Here is a 16,909-nt window from a genome sequence, read left to right on the forward strand (position 1 = left end):
GAGATGGAAGAATTTCACATTTGTGTTGTGTGCGCTTGACACACTTCTAGCTCTCTGCGTGTGTGTCTGTCAGCAAATCTGAGTTTATGGATGATCACAGGGCCAGTTTAACCAGACTCTGGTAATATTAGCTAATCCCACGCTCAGACTGCAAACATCAGCACCGGACAAGAGCATGAGAGTCTGACAGGAGAAAATATGAGGGGGGGAGAACAAAGGAAAATAATAAAAGAAACAGAAGGACCCCAAAGTTCCTTCGGTGGTGATGTCACCCTCGAGGAGTCACCTTCAGAGGTCAGTGGGGAAAGCGGTGACCTCATTGGAAGGGGGACGAGAGTGGACGGAGAGAAAAGGGTTAAGTGTTATCTGGGGGGCTGTATCTGGATCTGCTCCGACGCCCTTGACCGAACCACTATGGTCCTTGTACCTGCATGACTGGTGATAAGAAGGATGACGCATCTGTGCTCTCCGCTCATAGTCTTAGCAGTGACGGCCATTCGTCATGCAGACGGGGTGTAGCTGCCTCTCGGCTAGAAGCTCACAGTTTGCCATAACAGACTTTTCTGCTGTTACATTTCATTGTAAAGTCAGTCAAGCGACAGCATAAACTGTACTGACCTCTTGTGAAGAAAGAATGGCCCATACGTCTATACCAGGACCATTTAAGTTGAGAAAATCTTCAATATAATACTCTGTTGAACACTGAGCGAGTTCCATTCGCTTCCCAATGTATCGCCGAAGGCTGTCCGTACAAAGAAGTAGACTGAACTCCTCACACGACAGTACAATATGCAGTTTCAAATTAATATGCCACAGACAGACTGCGGCACGGAAGAACAATATTCGTTATGTAGGCATGTCCTCAGGGAGTAAAGCAAACGCTGCTATATGTTAATTTATACCGTGAAAGTGTATTAATATTCACCTCTATCTCCGAGAAATTTGTTTTGCAAATGACGTTTTCGGGGGAAACAGATTAGAATCTCTGGCTACGTGTGTTCCGGAGGACGAAGTTCTACTTTTCCCCATATCACTGGCAAGTTGTATGGAGGTGGTCAAGTGGACGGCGAGCGTAAGAAGAAAAAGTACTTGGAGCCTGATGACCAGAGGGTGCAGGTTCTGTGCGGTCAGGTTTCAGCTAACTATGGCTGCAAATCTGCCCAATAGAATTTGAAGTGTAGATTTCCTCACACGCAAAAAAAGTTTGGTGTGAAAACTTCTAATTACATTCGCAATTTTAATCGTCTCATTCTTCAACCCGCTGTGCACTTTTCCAATACTCCAACCAAGACCCCGATCGTTCCCCCCCCGCCGTTAATCACCTCGCTTTGAGTGCTGAAACTCAACCGTAGAAATGTCCATTGACAACTTTTCCTCATTATGTTGATGAAAAATGGAATCTGGGCGGCATCACGCTTTCTTGTCAAGACATATTTGCCGCGGCAAATTAGCATCCATTTCTAGGGTGACAGATCCATAATACCATCAACGCTGTGTCAGTTTATCTTTATGGCGTCTCTTCCATCTTCCATCCTCTCCCCTTCTACTTTCTATCACTCTCTCTTTCCTCCACTGCCCCTCCCCAGCCTCTGTCCCCTCATCCCCGCGGAGAGAGGCCAGTTGGGCTGGAAGCTAATTTGAAGCCAATCAATACTAGTCTGTGTTTCTTCCTGTGTGTGTCAGCCCAGTCCCGGTGCCCTTGTCTAACTAGAGGGAGAGAGGGAGCATCTGTTTGGTGACTATCGCACGCTCTGACTGTAAATCCATGGCGGCCGCTAAACACCACTCCTCTGAACCATTGTAGCGAGTGCAAGAGGCTATCTGATCGAATCTGATTGAGAGTGATTTCGACGCCAAATCCAGTTGTCGAATGTGTGCGCAGACAAGAGAGCCCTCCCGGTAACTTGATTAACTGTAGGGATGGCATTTAAACTCCTGTTCGCATTGATTTTGAGTTTTTTTGCATTAAGATTTGGGGGATTTCGGATTCCGCGGGTCAGTGGAATGCGTACAAACAGATGTGGCTGCAAAACACACAGGTCCTTCACTTCGCCTGCGAGCAACAACACTGGCGCTCCTATACCGAATCTGCCTGAGATAAGACCGGTTACCTCCCCTCGCCTCCCCTCCCCTCCCAGCCATCCCCCCTTCCCTTTAAACAGCCAATGAGGACGCCATCTATTCATGAGCTGAAGTAGGGAGCAGGCGTGTGTAGGCAGCCTCGCACGGGAGGAGGTGTGTCTCCGTTAAGCCAAAAGTGTGTGTGCGTACCAGTGTGCGCTCACACTGAGAAGAGGAGGTGCCGGAGAGAGACAGAGTGAGGGAGAGCGAGAGAGGAGAAAGTGTGTATGTAGGCATGCAAGAAGTGAGAATCAGGGGAAGGAGTGACAGGCAAGAGGGAAAGGGACGCAAGGTGCTTTTGCTCATCTCACCACTGACACACTCCCCGCCAACACACACACTGAAGGAACTACACCCTCACGCTCTACTATAGCAGTGAGCTCATACACGTGTGTGTCTGTGTGTGTGAGTGTGTTTCCTGCGCTTGGAGCAAGTGGAAAGGGGGGGGGATCTCTGAGGATACACGGATGAGAGAGAGGAGTGGGGGAAGCCAAGGAAGAGGAGCCCGAGTGTGTTTCGCCCCGGGGGGAAGCTCGCACACACACCGCAGACGGCGCACACACTCCGGCGGGCACTCGGCACCGTTTCCCTGACAACTAGAATGGGCTGCAATTTGTGCACCTTGCAGAAACGGGAGGAACACTACAAACTGCTGTATGAGATTGCACAGGTGAGTGCGGGATGGGGTTGCCATCGGTGTGCTGAACTTAATGACAGCAGAAGAAGAAAGTGTGAAACAAGAAGGGGATGGAGGAGAGGGGATTTTTTTTTGGGAAGGGGGGGAAAGACAGCAGACAGGTTGAGCGTGGAGAAACTGGGAGAAAAATGGGAGAGGGACCTGATAGAAATGAGAAACGAGTTATTTCCAAGTTGGCAGAGAGCCAGTGTGTCTGTGTGTCCATATGTGTGTGTGTATTCCTCTCTCCATCAAAGTGAGTGGAGCTAGTTATTTCTCCTCAGCAGCAGGAGATGTGAGAACAAGTTCAGCTCTTTTTCCCGCGCTGGCTCCGGGGGAATTCATCACATCTTCTTCCCTCGCCCCGCGACTAGCAGCGGGCGCAGTTCAAAGAAGGAAGCAGCGAACGCGTTCTGCCGTTTTTCCTCCTCCGTTGTCTGTCGGGACCGGACTCGCTTTTTATTTTTTTCCTTCTCCCCATGGTTTTTCACACACCATTGACTTTTGGCCCTTTTTGTTTATAAAATTTCTGCGATATCTCAGCAGAAAATAGACATCGGGAGACGCTTTTACCTCCACGAACAATCATTTTTGTAATTACGAGCGTAGTAAAACGCTGTGAATGTGTAACTTGTCTTCTTGTCCTGGGCTTGTCTGGAATGTGTTGATTAGATAGGAAGTGTGAGCAAGTGTAAAGCTGCTGAAAAAAAACACCTTTGGCGTGACGTTCTCTTGGAAATAGAAGAAAACCACGTCTGTTCCCTGCTCTCTGCTGCATTTCACCCAGGTTCCCTCAGTAAATGTGAACATTGAATTGGAGATAAACGTGTGACGTGTATAGGGACGTTTTTACAATGGAGATGTGATTCTACATGTGGAGCTGATTGTGGGGAAACACGTGCTCCGGGGGTTTTCTCTGTTGTTGAGTGGAGTACGAACGAACACGAAGCAGCCGCAGCGAGGACTCATTCATCATTTAGTATCGTACATGGTTACAGACAGCAGGGTAACCGGATACAGCATAATGAGACTGAGCAGTTCTGTTGTATGCCTAGTTTTACGTGCTGTTATCCATCCAAAGTGTGCGGCCGTGTCAGAAAAGTGCACATTTATAGCATTGTTGAGAAAGAAACTCACTGTTTATGGCTAAAGGGGACAATAACTGCCTCTTTGTGTTACTGGCTGCTTAAAATGTTGGAAGTACATAATTCCATCTCTGCTAGATGCTGTTTTGGTGAACTCACACTGCCGCAGCCTCAAGCTCATTACGCTCCCTGACTAAATGCCCACATGCTTTAATGAGACGGTGGATGTGTGTGTGTGGCGTCTGCCTGGATGGAAGTGCAGGAAAATTAGCCGTGTCAGTTTGAGGAAACCCTAGAAAGGTCATGGCTCCTCTCGTATTGTTGAGGGTAATGGAATAAACCGTCCAGAACAAAGGGATTAAGTGTTAACACGCTGAGCAGTTTATTGTTATTTGACTATTCAAAGATGGATAACACCAGTGTGGCTGGCTAAATTATGCCGGTAAATAGGATTTTTTAATAGTTTCAACATTTTGGTTTCTTGCTAAACATTAGATGTGACAGTTGATACCTCTCCCATGTAACCTAGCGAGAGTAGTGGTCGCTTAGCCTCAGACTAAACTGTAAACAAGAGGAAAAAAATTCACCTATCAAAGCCTAACCCAAATTAAATGTATTGCTCGTTAAATGCATCAGCTTCCATCTTGTTTCCAGTTGTTAATGCTAACGTAGCTAACAGGCTACTTAACCGGCTAGTTTCGACATTTAGGTGTCTTGTCAAAAGTTAGTTGAGAAGATTGATACCACTCTCCTGTAGCCTAGCGAGAGTATGGGTTGGTTAGCTTCGGACAAAGACTGGAAAGTTAGGGGGGAAACAGCTCGCCCGGCTTTTTCTAAAGGTAATAAAATCAGACTTTCTATCTACTCGGTTGGACTTCTGTTTTCTGCTGGTAGCCTGTTGCTAGTCAACGTTAACAGACTCCAATAGCTCCTGGTGCTTTCTGTTAGCGGAGCGGAGGGAAGCACTGGGACAAGACTGGGAAGGTCTAACTTTTCTTGTCAAGGTAAAATCTGCTAACATATGGCCAATAAAAAAAGTGACTTGTGCGTATAAATTCAACCAGTTGTTTCATAAAGCCGCTTTAAATCCTCTCAAAAGATGAATTAGTGCTTCCTGTTTAGCTTTCCCTCTCCTTTCCAGTTCTCTATAATTACGTTACTCTGCTACTGTACTTAACAGCTTCATATATTTACTGTGTAGGCACAACAGTGGTGTCTGTTTTCTCACGTAACTGTTGGCAAAAAAGACAATGAGCATACTTAACAAAATCTCTGCCTTGTTGTTTGGAACCTAAATGTGTACATTGACAGTATGCACTGGATGTACTTATCTCACAGTAGACATCCACATATGGCACAAAAGATTAGAGCAATAAAACATCTGTCACTCATTCAATTTTCATTTGACGTAACGTTAACAGATGTATGATTGTATCCTAAAGCGCAGCGTTAACAAGGATATCGGCTTGAACTAACATAAAAACGACCCTTATGGTTTCCTCCCATTTCCACGTCGCTCTGTAGGTGTCCTGGCAGCGTGGCAGACGTCCAAGAATCTTGTGAGTGTGTGAGCGAGCACACCCGCTTACTGTTAAACGCTCGCCTGTGTGTATGTGCCGGTCGGCGGACACCTACAGTTCTCATTACCAGCGAGAAAGAGAGACAGAAAGAGAGGAAAGGAAAGGAAAGAGAGCTCACCAGGCAGTAAGTGTGTCAGTGTGACTTTGTCCCGAAACCAGGGGGCTGAGGGGATTCTGCAAATCCAGAGAGACTCCTCAACAATCCCTCTCTCTTCTCTCTTTTATCATCCCAGACTCATTTCTTCTCCTTCCTTTTCCCCTGCTTTCCCCTCCTCTAGAACCTTCATTAGTTTCTCTCCCCCTCCGTCTTTCTCCCTCTCAGCAATCTGTTTCTCCCCTTTCTCCTTTTACTTCGGCACACACTCACTCATACACACACACACACACACACACACACACACCACTACAGATTCTAAAAATGTTTTTTGTTCTGTTGCACTTCCAACGGCGCTGCACAATATGACACCACCTGCTCATTATATCAGTGGAAACCAAAGGACGCTGATATTGTATCAGCTAAAGTGGGGATGAAACAGGTGCAGGATGGCACTGGACTGGAGCTTTGAGGGGCTAACTGCAGCGTTCATTTGTCGTTTTGAGTGTCTCTCAGTTGCTTTTCTGCTGATGAAAATCAGGAAAAAAAAATGTAATCAAACTGACAATTCATCAGTCATGTTGCGGTATCATCAATTCATTTTTGAATGCATTGACCTCCACCTTATGGAGATAGGTGTCTAGTTGTGTTTGAACTCTGCACAAGAGCGGTGTGATGTTAATTAGGTTAAAGGTGAAAATGTAGTCAATTGTATACTCAACTCCATGCTGATGGAAATGTGAGTGGAGTCTACCTTGAAAACATTGAATGGATCCCAAATTCATTGAAGAAGATGTTATTTTACACTGTTTTTAAAGCTGAAATCCTCATGGTAGCTGCTAAGCTAAAAACGTCTTCCAATGGGAGAAGCTGACGTGGCTTGTTGATATTTTCTTACCTATTTTCTGCTGTCAAAGTATAAAAATGGTAGGCAGTCAATACACAGGAAAAAAAGTAAAAATTGTCTCAATGTATCGCTAAGTTAGTGACTGAGCTAACAAGCTTGCTAACTTAAAGCAAGCACTTAGCAAGTTCCTAGACTCTGAGTGTCTTTTTCCTACTTCAGTAAAACTCCATTGCGATGGAAAATACTGATCCAGGACTGAGTGAATGGTACAAAGCAGAGAACATAGAGCTATTGTGAGGAAACCCAGCCTGATCCCAACTGGCTAGCATGTTAGCGGCTAATTAGCCAGCAAGCGCATTCCTGCCAATATAGCTAGCCCTGCCAGTATAGCTATTATACATCTCAAAGCTGACAAGACATGATGAATTTTGCTGTGGCACATCCCAATGAGACCTTTTGGGTGATTTTTCATTTTAAAGATAACACTTCTACAAAACTGATGGCAGCTGTTTTCCAGTTATAGAAGCCTAATGATTCCCCCGAAAATGGATATAATCTATAATGTTAGGAACAAACTTGTTCGGCAGCTTTCATTTTGAAAAAGTAACAGAGCATTTCAGAAGCCAATTTCAGTTTTAAGCCTGCAGGCTGCCTCAGTGTCTCCTGCACACACAGTGGCTATCTCTGTTCACACAGCCGCTCTATTCTGACAGGTCCGCTGGCTGCCCGACCCCAGCTGCCCAGCGGCTGCCGAAAGATTTATGACTCTCGTCAGACCATTTACATTCGACGTTTCATTTGTGATTTTGTGTGTGTGCATCTCTGCACTGTCACGCCGCGGGGCTCCATTCTTGGCCGTAGCAATTGCCATTCCATGTATTTTGCTCGTGGCTGTGTTAAATTGTCTCACAGCCTCTGGCCTTCAGAGCCTGACAGGACAGGTGTTTTGTCTTTTTCATTGTACCAAATTGAGCACTTTTGTGTCACACAACAATACCTTAAAGCACAAGGTTAGCTATTAGATGTTGGCTCAAATACCGCATATAGTCTTGAAATCCTTGAAAAGTCTTGAAAAGGGGCAGTATGTAAGATTTTCTGTTGAAAACATTCAATATTTGATATTTTCCCCTTTGTACATATGTGAGGGTGCCCACTGGTGACACAGGCCAATCTTTGGTGTGGGCCTGTCCTCCGGAGGCAGATGCTGTGCCACATGTCCAGCCTGTTAGACAGCATGAAGGGGGCTAGACAGACACCCCTCCATTCTTCTGCCGCCTATGGCGTCCAGAGAGTGCCACACAGAGCAGGGGAAGCTGTGGTCAGACCCGCACAGCCGTCACCTCCATATGGCTACCTCAGACCTGGACTATGACTTCATCCAGATAGGGATGTGAAATATGCCGGCGATATTGCTTACATCGGCCAGAGAGGTTAGGGGCGATATGTGCGAGGCATAAAATAAAGTAAACTTTAACAACAAAAAAAAGTCCAAGAGTCTGGGATTAAGGGAATGGTGATTAATATAATCTCCTCCCAGATGTCACCTCAGATTGATGTGGCTGGGTCATAAAGTGTGCTGCAGATGAGCAACAGGGGAAGGAGGGACCAGATTCATCAGCTGTCTACTTCTCAGAATTCACCGCTGTCTTTCCTCTCTAGCTGAGCTTTTTTTTTCAGAAACTATCGAATGAAGTGACCTTTCTATTTCGTCATGCGTTTTTCAGACAAACAAGTTGTCTTCCCCTCTGTACGGGTCAGTGAGTTTGACCTTTTCACCTGTGAGTGTAATTCCCCTTGACAAGTCTGTCTTGTCCACGCACATGAACACACACACACACACACACACACACACACACACACACACATACCCACACCTGGCAGTTTCATATGGCATGTCACAAAATCCATCTCTTTTGTCATCAAACAACTATCCCTGAAAAACTCCTTTACTCTGTTTCCAGTCATCAGCCTCTTCACGTGTCTCAAAACACGCGTCTGCACCTGCATTTAAATATGGCGATCCACCTTTTTTGTTTTCATGTACTCTGCTTTCATTCCATCCTAAGACAGCAGTTAAAAAGTAAGAAATGACTGCAAAAAAATAATACAAAAAACGCAACTATCACACTTTCAAGGCTCCGAGGTACTAAATAATAAACTTAGGCAATGATTTCCTCCCTAAAAATGTTAATCTGGCGTTATGGAAATGAACTCCGCAGCTGAACACGGATCATCTGGTGTCTTCCATCATGGTTATAGTTGCTCGTTGGAGCACAGCATGGCGATAATACCACATGATTTAGGGGTGCATATGGCCTCGTCACTGTGGGGGTAACACATCTTATGGTCGCCGGCCAAAAAAATGGAAAGAGGAAACGGGTGATTATTCAGCGTCGCGTTAATGCGGGGTAAAAGTGGCACTATGTAGAAATTCAAACTTAGGATTTTGTTATTTACTACGAGGCAATAATAGAAACTAAAATATTTCCTTTTTCCACAACTGAATAAACAAGCTGTTCTCAGAGGAAAATAAGGTCCCCAGAACACCGTTTGAGCTTGAATTCTGCCCAATGATCTCTTTGCTTAGCTGTCTTTCTTTGTGTATTGGGCTGTATGCAATCATACACACACACACACCACCTTTATTTGTGTGTGTGTGTGTGTGTGTGTGTGTGTATTTGGGGGGGGGGGTCACAAAGTCAGTGGAAGACCGGTCCCGCAGTGGATGGGGGGAGCAGCAACAGTCGCCGTTTCGCTCCAGCAGCCAACGATCTCCCCCTGCGTTGGCTCTGATAAGCCCAGCATGAAAGCCCTTTCTGTGGGCAGAGTGACACTCCTCACCCCACCTCCTGCCTCCCCTCTAGACGAGGCGAAAGGATGCGAGCTTGATGCATTCGCACACAACAAGCTACGCAGCGCTAAGAGGCAGATATGCCTGTTTGCGCATACTGTGTAAGTAAAATCACACAGGGTCCGTCCATTCATCAGCTTTACAGCGTGTTTTCCTTTTTTTTACGACTCTGTAAAAATGTCATTCGAGCTCTTAGCACCCGTCAAGAGGGCTCATCAGTTGTTATCTGCCTCAAGCTGATTACCATGCTCGCCAATTGGCCAAGTGGCCTGGCCAAGATGATAGGAGGTAGGGAGTATGGGAGGGGGAGTGAGGGGGAAATGGAAAGGTAGTGAAACAAAATAAGGAAAGGTGGGAGAGAAAACGAGTACAGACGAGACGTGCGCCATCAATAAGTCCTTTAAATCCCCCCATTCTTCTCATTGCTTTCCCACCTCCACCTCCTCCTCCTCCTCCTGCCTCCATCACTTATCAGTCGCCAGACACAGTTTCAAGTCCGTTCCATTCCACTGCCCCTGTCTGTCTTTATGCCTGTTTGTCACTGTCTGTCTGTCCAACTCATTAATACACTTTGGCATGACCCCGCCCTCTGAGGTGCCAGAGACGTTCTCCGCGGGCTGCAAAAACCCCTGGAAAGAAAAATAGAGTGATGGAAGGCGACAGTGTTGACTGTCTGTCATTCACGTGCCGGAGAGAGACACCAATTTTGCCTTGTCTCGCTGTGAAATGCTGTCAGCAAGTCACTGTTATAGGGTTTGAAGCCAACCTTGTGCCAGAATAACCCAATAATAAACCTTATGGCCACACGCTGCAGGCTATGTTTTGTCAGGTTAGACAGATGTTACGGCGAAACCATCTGGACCCGTTATGGATATGTTACAGGCATTTGCTGCTACAAAACTGCACACATGCACAAAACATGCAGGCAAAAATTCCCTGAGATATTTAGCTGTTGCAGGGGGGGAAATGCATATAACACAACTTCTGAGCCATAAAACCCCCCCAAACACCTAACACATTAGCATACAATTCCTCCCAGTCAGATCTTTGCAAGAGCTTTTTGGCAGTGGAGGCGCAATTCTCATCTGAGACCGAATGTCAGTTATGCTACAAGAAAGAAAAACCTCCATTTTCTTCCTTTGCCAAGAATTTCTCCATCACGCATCATCATTTGGAGGAGAAGGGGGTATTTGTTGCAGCCATGAGTCGTGAACATTTACAGCTCTCTGCTTGTAATCTCAGTGATGATGTTTCCTCTGACAGCCATCGTGACATCTGCTCTACAGCACTGTCAGAGCCAAACAACGCTGCAAGGGCGAAGGCTGGGAGCTACACTGCTCAAAGATGCACGGTTGCACCGCCACTGCCAAGTGCGGTTTGAACCCACGGGGTGGATCCAGGTGGTCTGAAGGGAGATTGGGTTACAGAAGGACTCTGGTGTTAGATTCCCACTTAACCAACTTGGGTTCAGGAGTCATTAGGCCCACTCAGAGCCTGGCATCGAGTCCAGTTACAGATAGAATGACACTAAACCATCTGCACAGCAGGGGGGATGATTACATTTAGAGCAAGGGTGTAACCATAAGCCTTGTGTTGATATGGGAAATGACCCTCAGGAAGGAGAGTGGTGGTGCACTGTGGATGGGTCTTTGTTGTTGTTTCTGTTGTTGTTTAAGACAATGTGTTGCTTGTATTAAGGCATTTTCTCTCAATCTTGTTGGGTTTGGGGAATGTGTGAATGGGTGAGTAGGTAGTTTTCCCTGAATTGTAGACAAGTCTGCAAAAAGAATCACTCCATGTCCAAAGTCTTATAGCAGAAATATTCCAGAGTTGTGTATCTTGGGGGAATGAATGAAATGTTCAAGAACAATCCAACACCGTGTGACCAATGGGTACGTTCCTTGATCTGATGGCCACAGGATTGACTGCGCACCTAAAATGACTTGTAAGAATGTTTCATGTCGGCTAAAACAACAGCTGAACTTTCTCCTTGGTTAGGTTCAGGGAAAGACTGCAGCTGGGTTTAGAAAATAAAACACAGATGTTGCCGGTACATTGCAAAAGTCATGTCATTTTCTGAACGATGTTATCTGCGTTTAGTCCTTTACTGATGTACAGATATTATAGGAAGTTAGAATTTTGAAAAGTTGTCATTGGATGTGAGAAAAAAGCATTTCTCAATCTCCAATTAGCATCTATGGTATAGTATGTAGATTTGAATATTTCCATTCAAACAGATGACATGTGTGCCATAAAAATCTGTCCCATCTTCTTTGCATATGTCCATAATCAGTCATCATCATTGCAACATGCTTCACGCCCCTTGTTACATGGAAACTAACACAAATTAGGCCTGTGACCCATTTTGAGAATCAATGCTTTGATTTAAAGAGTCAATCCGTGGTACAGTCTGAAAATTACCCAAACGCAGTCACTAATCATCATCCGACTGATAACACCCTGGTGGCAGATGTGATTAGCCATTCACTCAGTCACATTGTAGACTAACGGGAAGTCTCGATTGAGGTTCATTGAATGAGGGCTAAATTGCAACAGTGTGTTTCCTCCCACGTAACTAACCAACCATGTTTTGGGATGAAGGTATTTTTCATCGCAGGAAGAGCTGTTTTTGCTCCGCTCACAGTTAGCGGAGTGTGAAGTCGTTTTTCTTCTCCACCAAAGGGCGGACCAGGGAAGCTTCGTGTTATGAATAATGCTAATGGGTTAGGTGCTTCCAGTGAGCATAAACATGCATCACTTTAAATGAAAAAAGGCAAAGGGTTGGTGGGGAGGAGGTGGGGAGGAGGGAGGGAGGGAGGGGAAAGATGGTAAGTTCACACTCTAGGCTTCTAAAAAAAAACAACTTAATTTTATGCAAAAAGCAGCACATAAATCTTTGATTTTTTTCCTGCTCCCCGGTAAAATGTTTTCACTTTCCAAGCTTTAGCATGTTCTGCTAATTATGCCCCTGAATCTGGAGCTGGCTCTTTTGCCTTCAACCAGATCTGTGCTCATGTGAATAATAAAGATTCATAGCCAGATTACACTCAATAAGGATGTCACCTTTTTTTTCCAATATAAGATGATCATTATCCCACTTATTTATGGTGAAGCTACTGTAGATTAAATCATGACTACAGGATTATGGGTCCAGTGCTCAATATTCTTTCCTCTGGAGTCCTGTCTTAACTCACAGATCAATGTTTAAGATTATAAACTTGGCATGGCTGTTCTATTAGATAGTTATGAGCTTAGAAAATGTTTCACAACTGACAGGCTCTGCTAATTTTCCACAGTCTTAGTCAGCTACCATCTCTTTCTCTGTCTTCACTGGTGTTTGCATGTTGCGTTAGTTTCACGACACTGTTCAACCCCTGCTAGTGCGTCCGTATAGTTACCCCACTGTTATTCGGTCGCTTAGAACCAGAACCATGAAGTCAAGGGAGGCAGAAAGTGAATGGGCAAGAGTCATCGTCATGTTTAAAAAAAAACCCTTTGCTGCTGTAGATGATCGAATTTTCTGTCATGTCCCAAACCCAAACATATGTACTATAAAATGGTGTATACATCACATATACTTTATACAATATGCAGCCTACCGACATATGCTTTCACATAATGTGCATTTTTAAAGAACGAGACTTGCATTATTTTCTATCTTGTTGTCAGCAAACCCAACTAAGAGACCAAAACCAACAAGTACACCGCCTAGAACTTCTTGTAGCCTGTCTCTACTCAACTTGATGACTATTGTTTCCTCCTAAAGGAAACCTTCAAAAATGGGTCACAAATATATAGTGAAATTTATCTGCAAGACAGCTGGGCACTGCTTTTTTTAGAAACCATTATGGAAACAGGAGAAAATAGTACATTTGTTGAGGACTATTTTCAGCAGTGGATGAATACACATTTGGTGCACTTGCGTGTTTTAGCCGCTGAAAGGTGTTTGTGTAATTGTGTAAAGAAATCTACGGTGCCCAGGTTCTTGGTAATGAAAAAATGTATCACTTGGTGACTTACTGATGTGTTTTAACACTTTTTTGAAGGTCTGTGGCACAGAGGAATAAACCACATCAGGTCTACTACACTTTTTAATGGGATTTGGTCCCTACATGAGAAATATAGCCACATATCACCAGTCTTGTTCTTTAACCTATATACAGTACAAGACTCGATGACATGCTTGGATGGAGAATGTGCTGTTCAGCTTTCCCATACAGAGGAGTAACACATCACCTCTTTGTGAACCCACCCGTCTAGGATGAATTATGAGGGTCTAATCGGTGACCCCCGAGAGCCTAATTCAAACTCATTGCTAGTGTGTGTCAAGGGGCTGGAGGAAGGGCCACTGTATTGTTCAGCCCAGCTCGCTGGCTGTTGTTTTAATGGCAGATGAGAGATTAATGGCGATCTAATGACTGTGGGGAGGACACAGCGCAACAATAGAGTCCTGGTACAACGCGGGCCAAGTACATTAGTCAGTTATGGCAAATGTCTGCATGGATGCACATACAAACACAAGCATACATGCGCACACATTTGGCTTATCCCCCGGACACACAAACACACTGGTGTGTGCAGATGCACGCAGGGTGAAAATGAAAGCAACTTCTATTGATTTGTCACCAAAGAAGTTTTTTGCACTCATCTGCCATCAGTGCTCCCCGTCTCATCACGCGCAAAACAAACTGAGCTAATTCTCAACCCGCCAACCCCCCAATGTGACAAAAGAAGGCTAATTTATGCATTGGCGACGTGGTGTGCAAGGAATAAGAGTGCGGCAGCGGGGCTGGATGCTCACTCGCGGATCGCGGTAATTGTGATTTGGTTGCTAGGATGTTGAGGGTAATGAATGTCTTGTTGACGCAGTTTGTCATAACCCGTGCCATCCGCGGCTGCTTGAGGACACAGAGCCTATTAGTTAAACACAGACACACTGGCCCTGCCGTGATGTACGAGCCCAGCAGACAGGAGGCATTAGTCATTTTAAGAGAGAAAATGAGGAAAACTGCCAGGCTACAGTTGATGTTGAATAAGATTGTGGATTCAAACTAGGCAGTGTGAAGCAAACCTCTTGACTTCTGCCAGTGGGTTTTTAGTCATTTCATCTAATAGCATACTGAGGTACAAATTAGAGGACAGAGTGTTTTAATTGGATTTCATAATGCCTTCGATTACCTCAGCGATCACACCGTAGGAGGTTGTTTTTTTTTTCGCTTAAAAAAGTGTCACTGGCACTCCTGTTATTGTGCCTGTTCATTGAATAAAATACTTGTATTGTGTTTCCCAAAAAGCCAAATACAAGACAAATCATGTTTCACTCCAAGGTTTTACCAGTGGGAAGTAGCTGTATTCATGAAGCCTAATTGAAAGGAAGCCCTGTCTTGAATATGGAAGTGGTACAAAGAACAGGAAATGAGATGGTTCTTAATGCGTTTCGCCGACAGATGATAACCTTTGATTTCCCCCCACTTACATCAGAAATGGCTGCTTGGAATGACAGTCACAAGTCAACAGTCTGTGATGTGTGCGTGCGCGTTCCTAGCGCTGGTGTTGTCGCGGCGGGGTGGGGAAAGATAGACATGTGAAGAGCGAGGGGAGAGAAACAACCCTCGAGACACGCACAAAAAAAGCACATAGGTAGAAATAGAAAGCGTCGCGCCGTCTGCTTTTAGAGTGCTTTGGCAAAACACAGCCTTTTTTTCTTTTTTTTTTTACCCCACTGAATCTAAATGAAATGGGCTGACTTACACTGACAATGACAGACAAAAAGGAAAACACTGACAGCAAGACAAAGGAAAAACATCCAACATAAAGGAGGATAAAATAACTTGGGGAAAAAAATCAACTAGATATTTTAAAGGAAATAGACAAACACACACTCCAGTGCAGTCAGATCGGCAGTACTTCATTTTTGTTGCATCTTTTACAGGTTCTCAACCCAGGGGTGGGACCCCCAAGGGGATCAGGAGTTGATTTCCAGGTGTTGCCTCATGGTTGTGGAGGGAAAATATGATAAAACATACATATATATTCATATTTTATATTCTCAGCCTCCACCTTAATTCACCCTGTTGTGCCAACATTCAACGTGTAGACAGAGAAAACTAAGGATGGAGAACTTTCTTCAACAATAGCAATGTTAGAGCCAGGATCATCTGCAACGGGTGACAATAAGACAAAAATCAAATATACATGTATATATATATATATATATATATATATATATATATATATATATATATATATATATATATATATATATATATACACATGTATATTTGATTTTGACTTTTGACCATGTGATCACACTACATAAATTAGACTTTATGAGGGAATGGTTGAAATATAGGGTAAGAAAGTACTCCCGTTCCATCAGGACTTCATTATTTCGTTATGACAATGACAGCCAGACGGATTTACTGTTGCCAAGCTCACATTAAGTGATAATGACTACATTACCGACGTGCTTGAAATGAGCTTTGTATTATTATAATTGTTCCCATTTAAAAGCAGCGTGATATTTAGTGATGGATATGCAGTTTTACACTCGTGGCAATAATGATGAATGGCACATTTAATTGCCGCGTCTGACAATTAAAGCCAATATAACTTGATGGTATGGCAGCTTGCAGGCTCAAGTTAGCTGCTGAGCTAACATTAGCTAATATAATAGTGTCACAGACTGACGGAACAAGCTGCTGCTCAGTTCGGAATGTTTGGAGATCCTGAATGAGGAGATTAAATGTAAATCTGACGCATTTGAGGGATTATGACTGCTGTTGACTGTCTAGCATTAGCTGTTGGTTAGCGCTCGAGAGACGGTTTACTGACCGACAGACACACCACTCAAAACGCAAAGTCATTTTCACTGTGAGTGGCATTTCACTCCCTTAAAAACCCATTTGTCAGCGTGCACTGACACAGCCTTTATGGGCATGTTTAGCAGATAACAGCAAACACTTCATTTAGCAGTTAACTCATAAAATTATTGGTAGCTTATAAAATCTGAAACGTTAGAAGCCTGCCAGCATCACTGATCCGACCAGCGATTTTATGGGGGACGACTTGGCTCAGAGAGACTGGAGCGGAGAGACATTTTTATGTTTTTAAGGCGTTACTGGTGCAAAATGGCACTCTGGCTGTTCTGAAGATTGTCTTAAGTGATTTTGGAAAAGGCGTGAAACAATCTTTTTGTTTAAGCCCTCCACAGAGACGTCACAGCAGCGGATGATCAGCCGTACAGCAGCAAAGTCGATCTCGTTGAAGGACACTTCAGCAGTGCGTGAGGGGGCTTGCATGCAGGCTAACCAGCTGAAGGACAGAACACCGGCCTGTTACTTTTTAGCAGGATGTTATTGGACAGGGACATGTGGGAAGCAGCGGTCCCTGCTCGTGCTGCGAAAACCCATTTGGAAGCACGCAACTCTTCTGCTAAAAAGTTAATACATTTTAATACTCTTGTGCTCCCTCTGAAGCTGAGATCTAAAAGGTAAACACTGTGAAGAGCTTTTCCTGGAGAAAACACAGCCTAATCTACTGCGCACAGATACCGTGTGATGTAGTATGGATTGACCCAGGTGGGCTACTTTACATCGGTCCCCAACAGCAGCTTCTTTAATCCACGTTTCATGTTGTCATGTGGACCTCCTCCG

At 44.5% G+C, this 16,909-nt stretch overlaps 1 protein-coding gene across 2 annotated transcripts in view; it reads left to right on the forward strand.

Annotated features, from left to right (window-relative positions):
• The first annotated feature begins 2,286 nt into the window (after positions 1-2,286).
• The window catches only part of pdzrn4 (PDZ domain containing ring finger 4), a 35,309-nt gene continuing 20,686 nt past the window's right edge, over positions 2,287-16,909 (forward strand). The window contains exons 1-2 of one of the 2 annotated variants that reach the window (XM_037120895.1): positions 4,802-4,886; positions 5,407-5,586. In XM_037120895.1, the coding sequence (XP_036976790.1) occupies positions 5,494-5,586 (93 nt within the window). In that variant the 5' untranslated portion in view covers positions 4,802-4,886; positions 5,407-5,493. Of the gene's footprint in view, positions 2,792-4,801; positions 4,887-5,406; positions 5,587-16,909 lie in introns of those variants that run through there. The other variant, XM_037120896.1, reaches the window with a different exon arrangement.

The sequence above is a fragment of the Acanthopagrus latus genome, chromosome 14, assembly GCF_904848185.1.
Source record: "Acanthopagrus latus isolate v.2019 chromosome 14, fAcaLat1.1, whole genome shotgun sequence".
NCBI classification, from domain to species: domain Eukaryota; kingdom Metazoa; phylum Chordata; class Actinopteri; order Spariformes; family Sparidae; genus Acanthopagrus; species Acanthopagrus latus.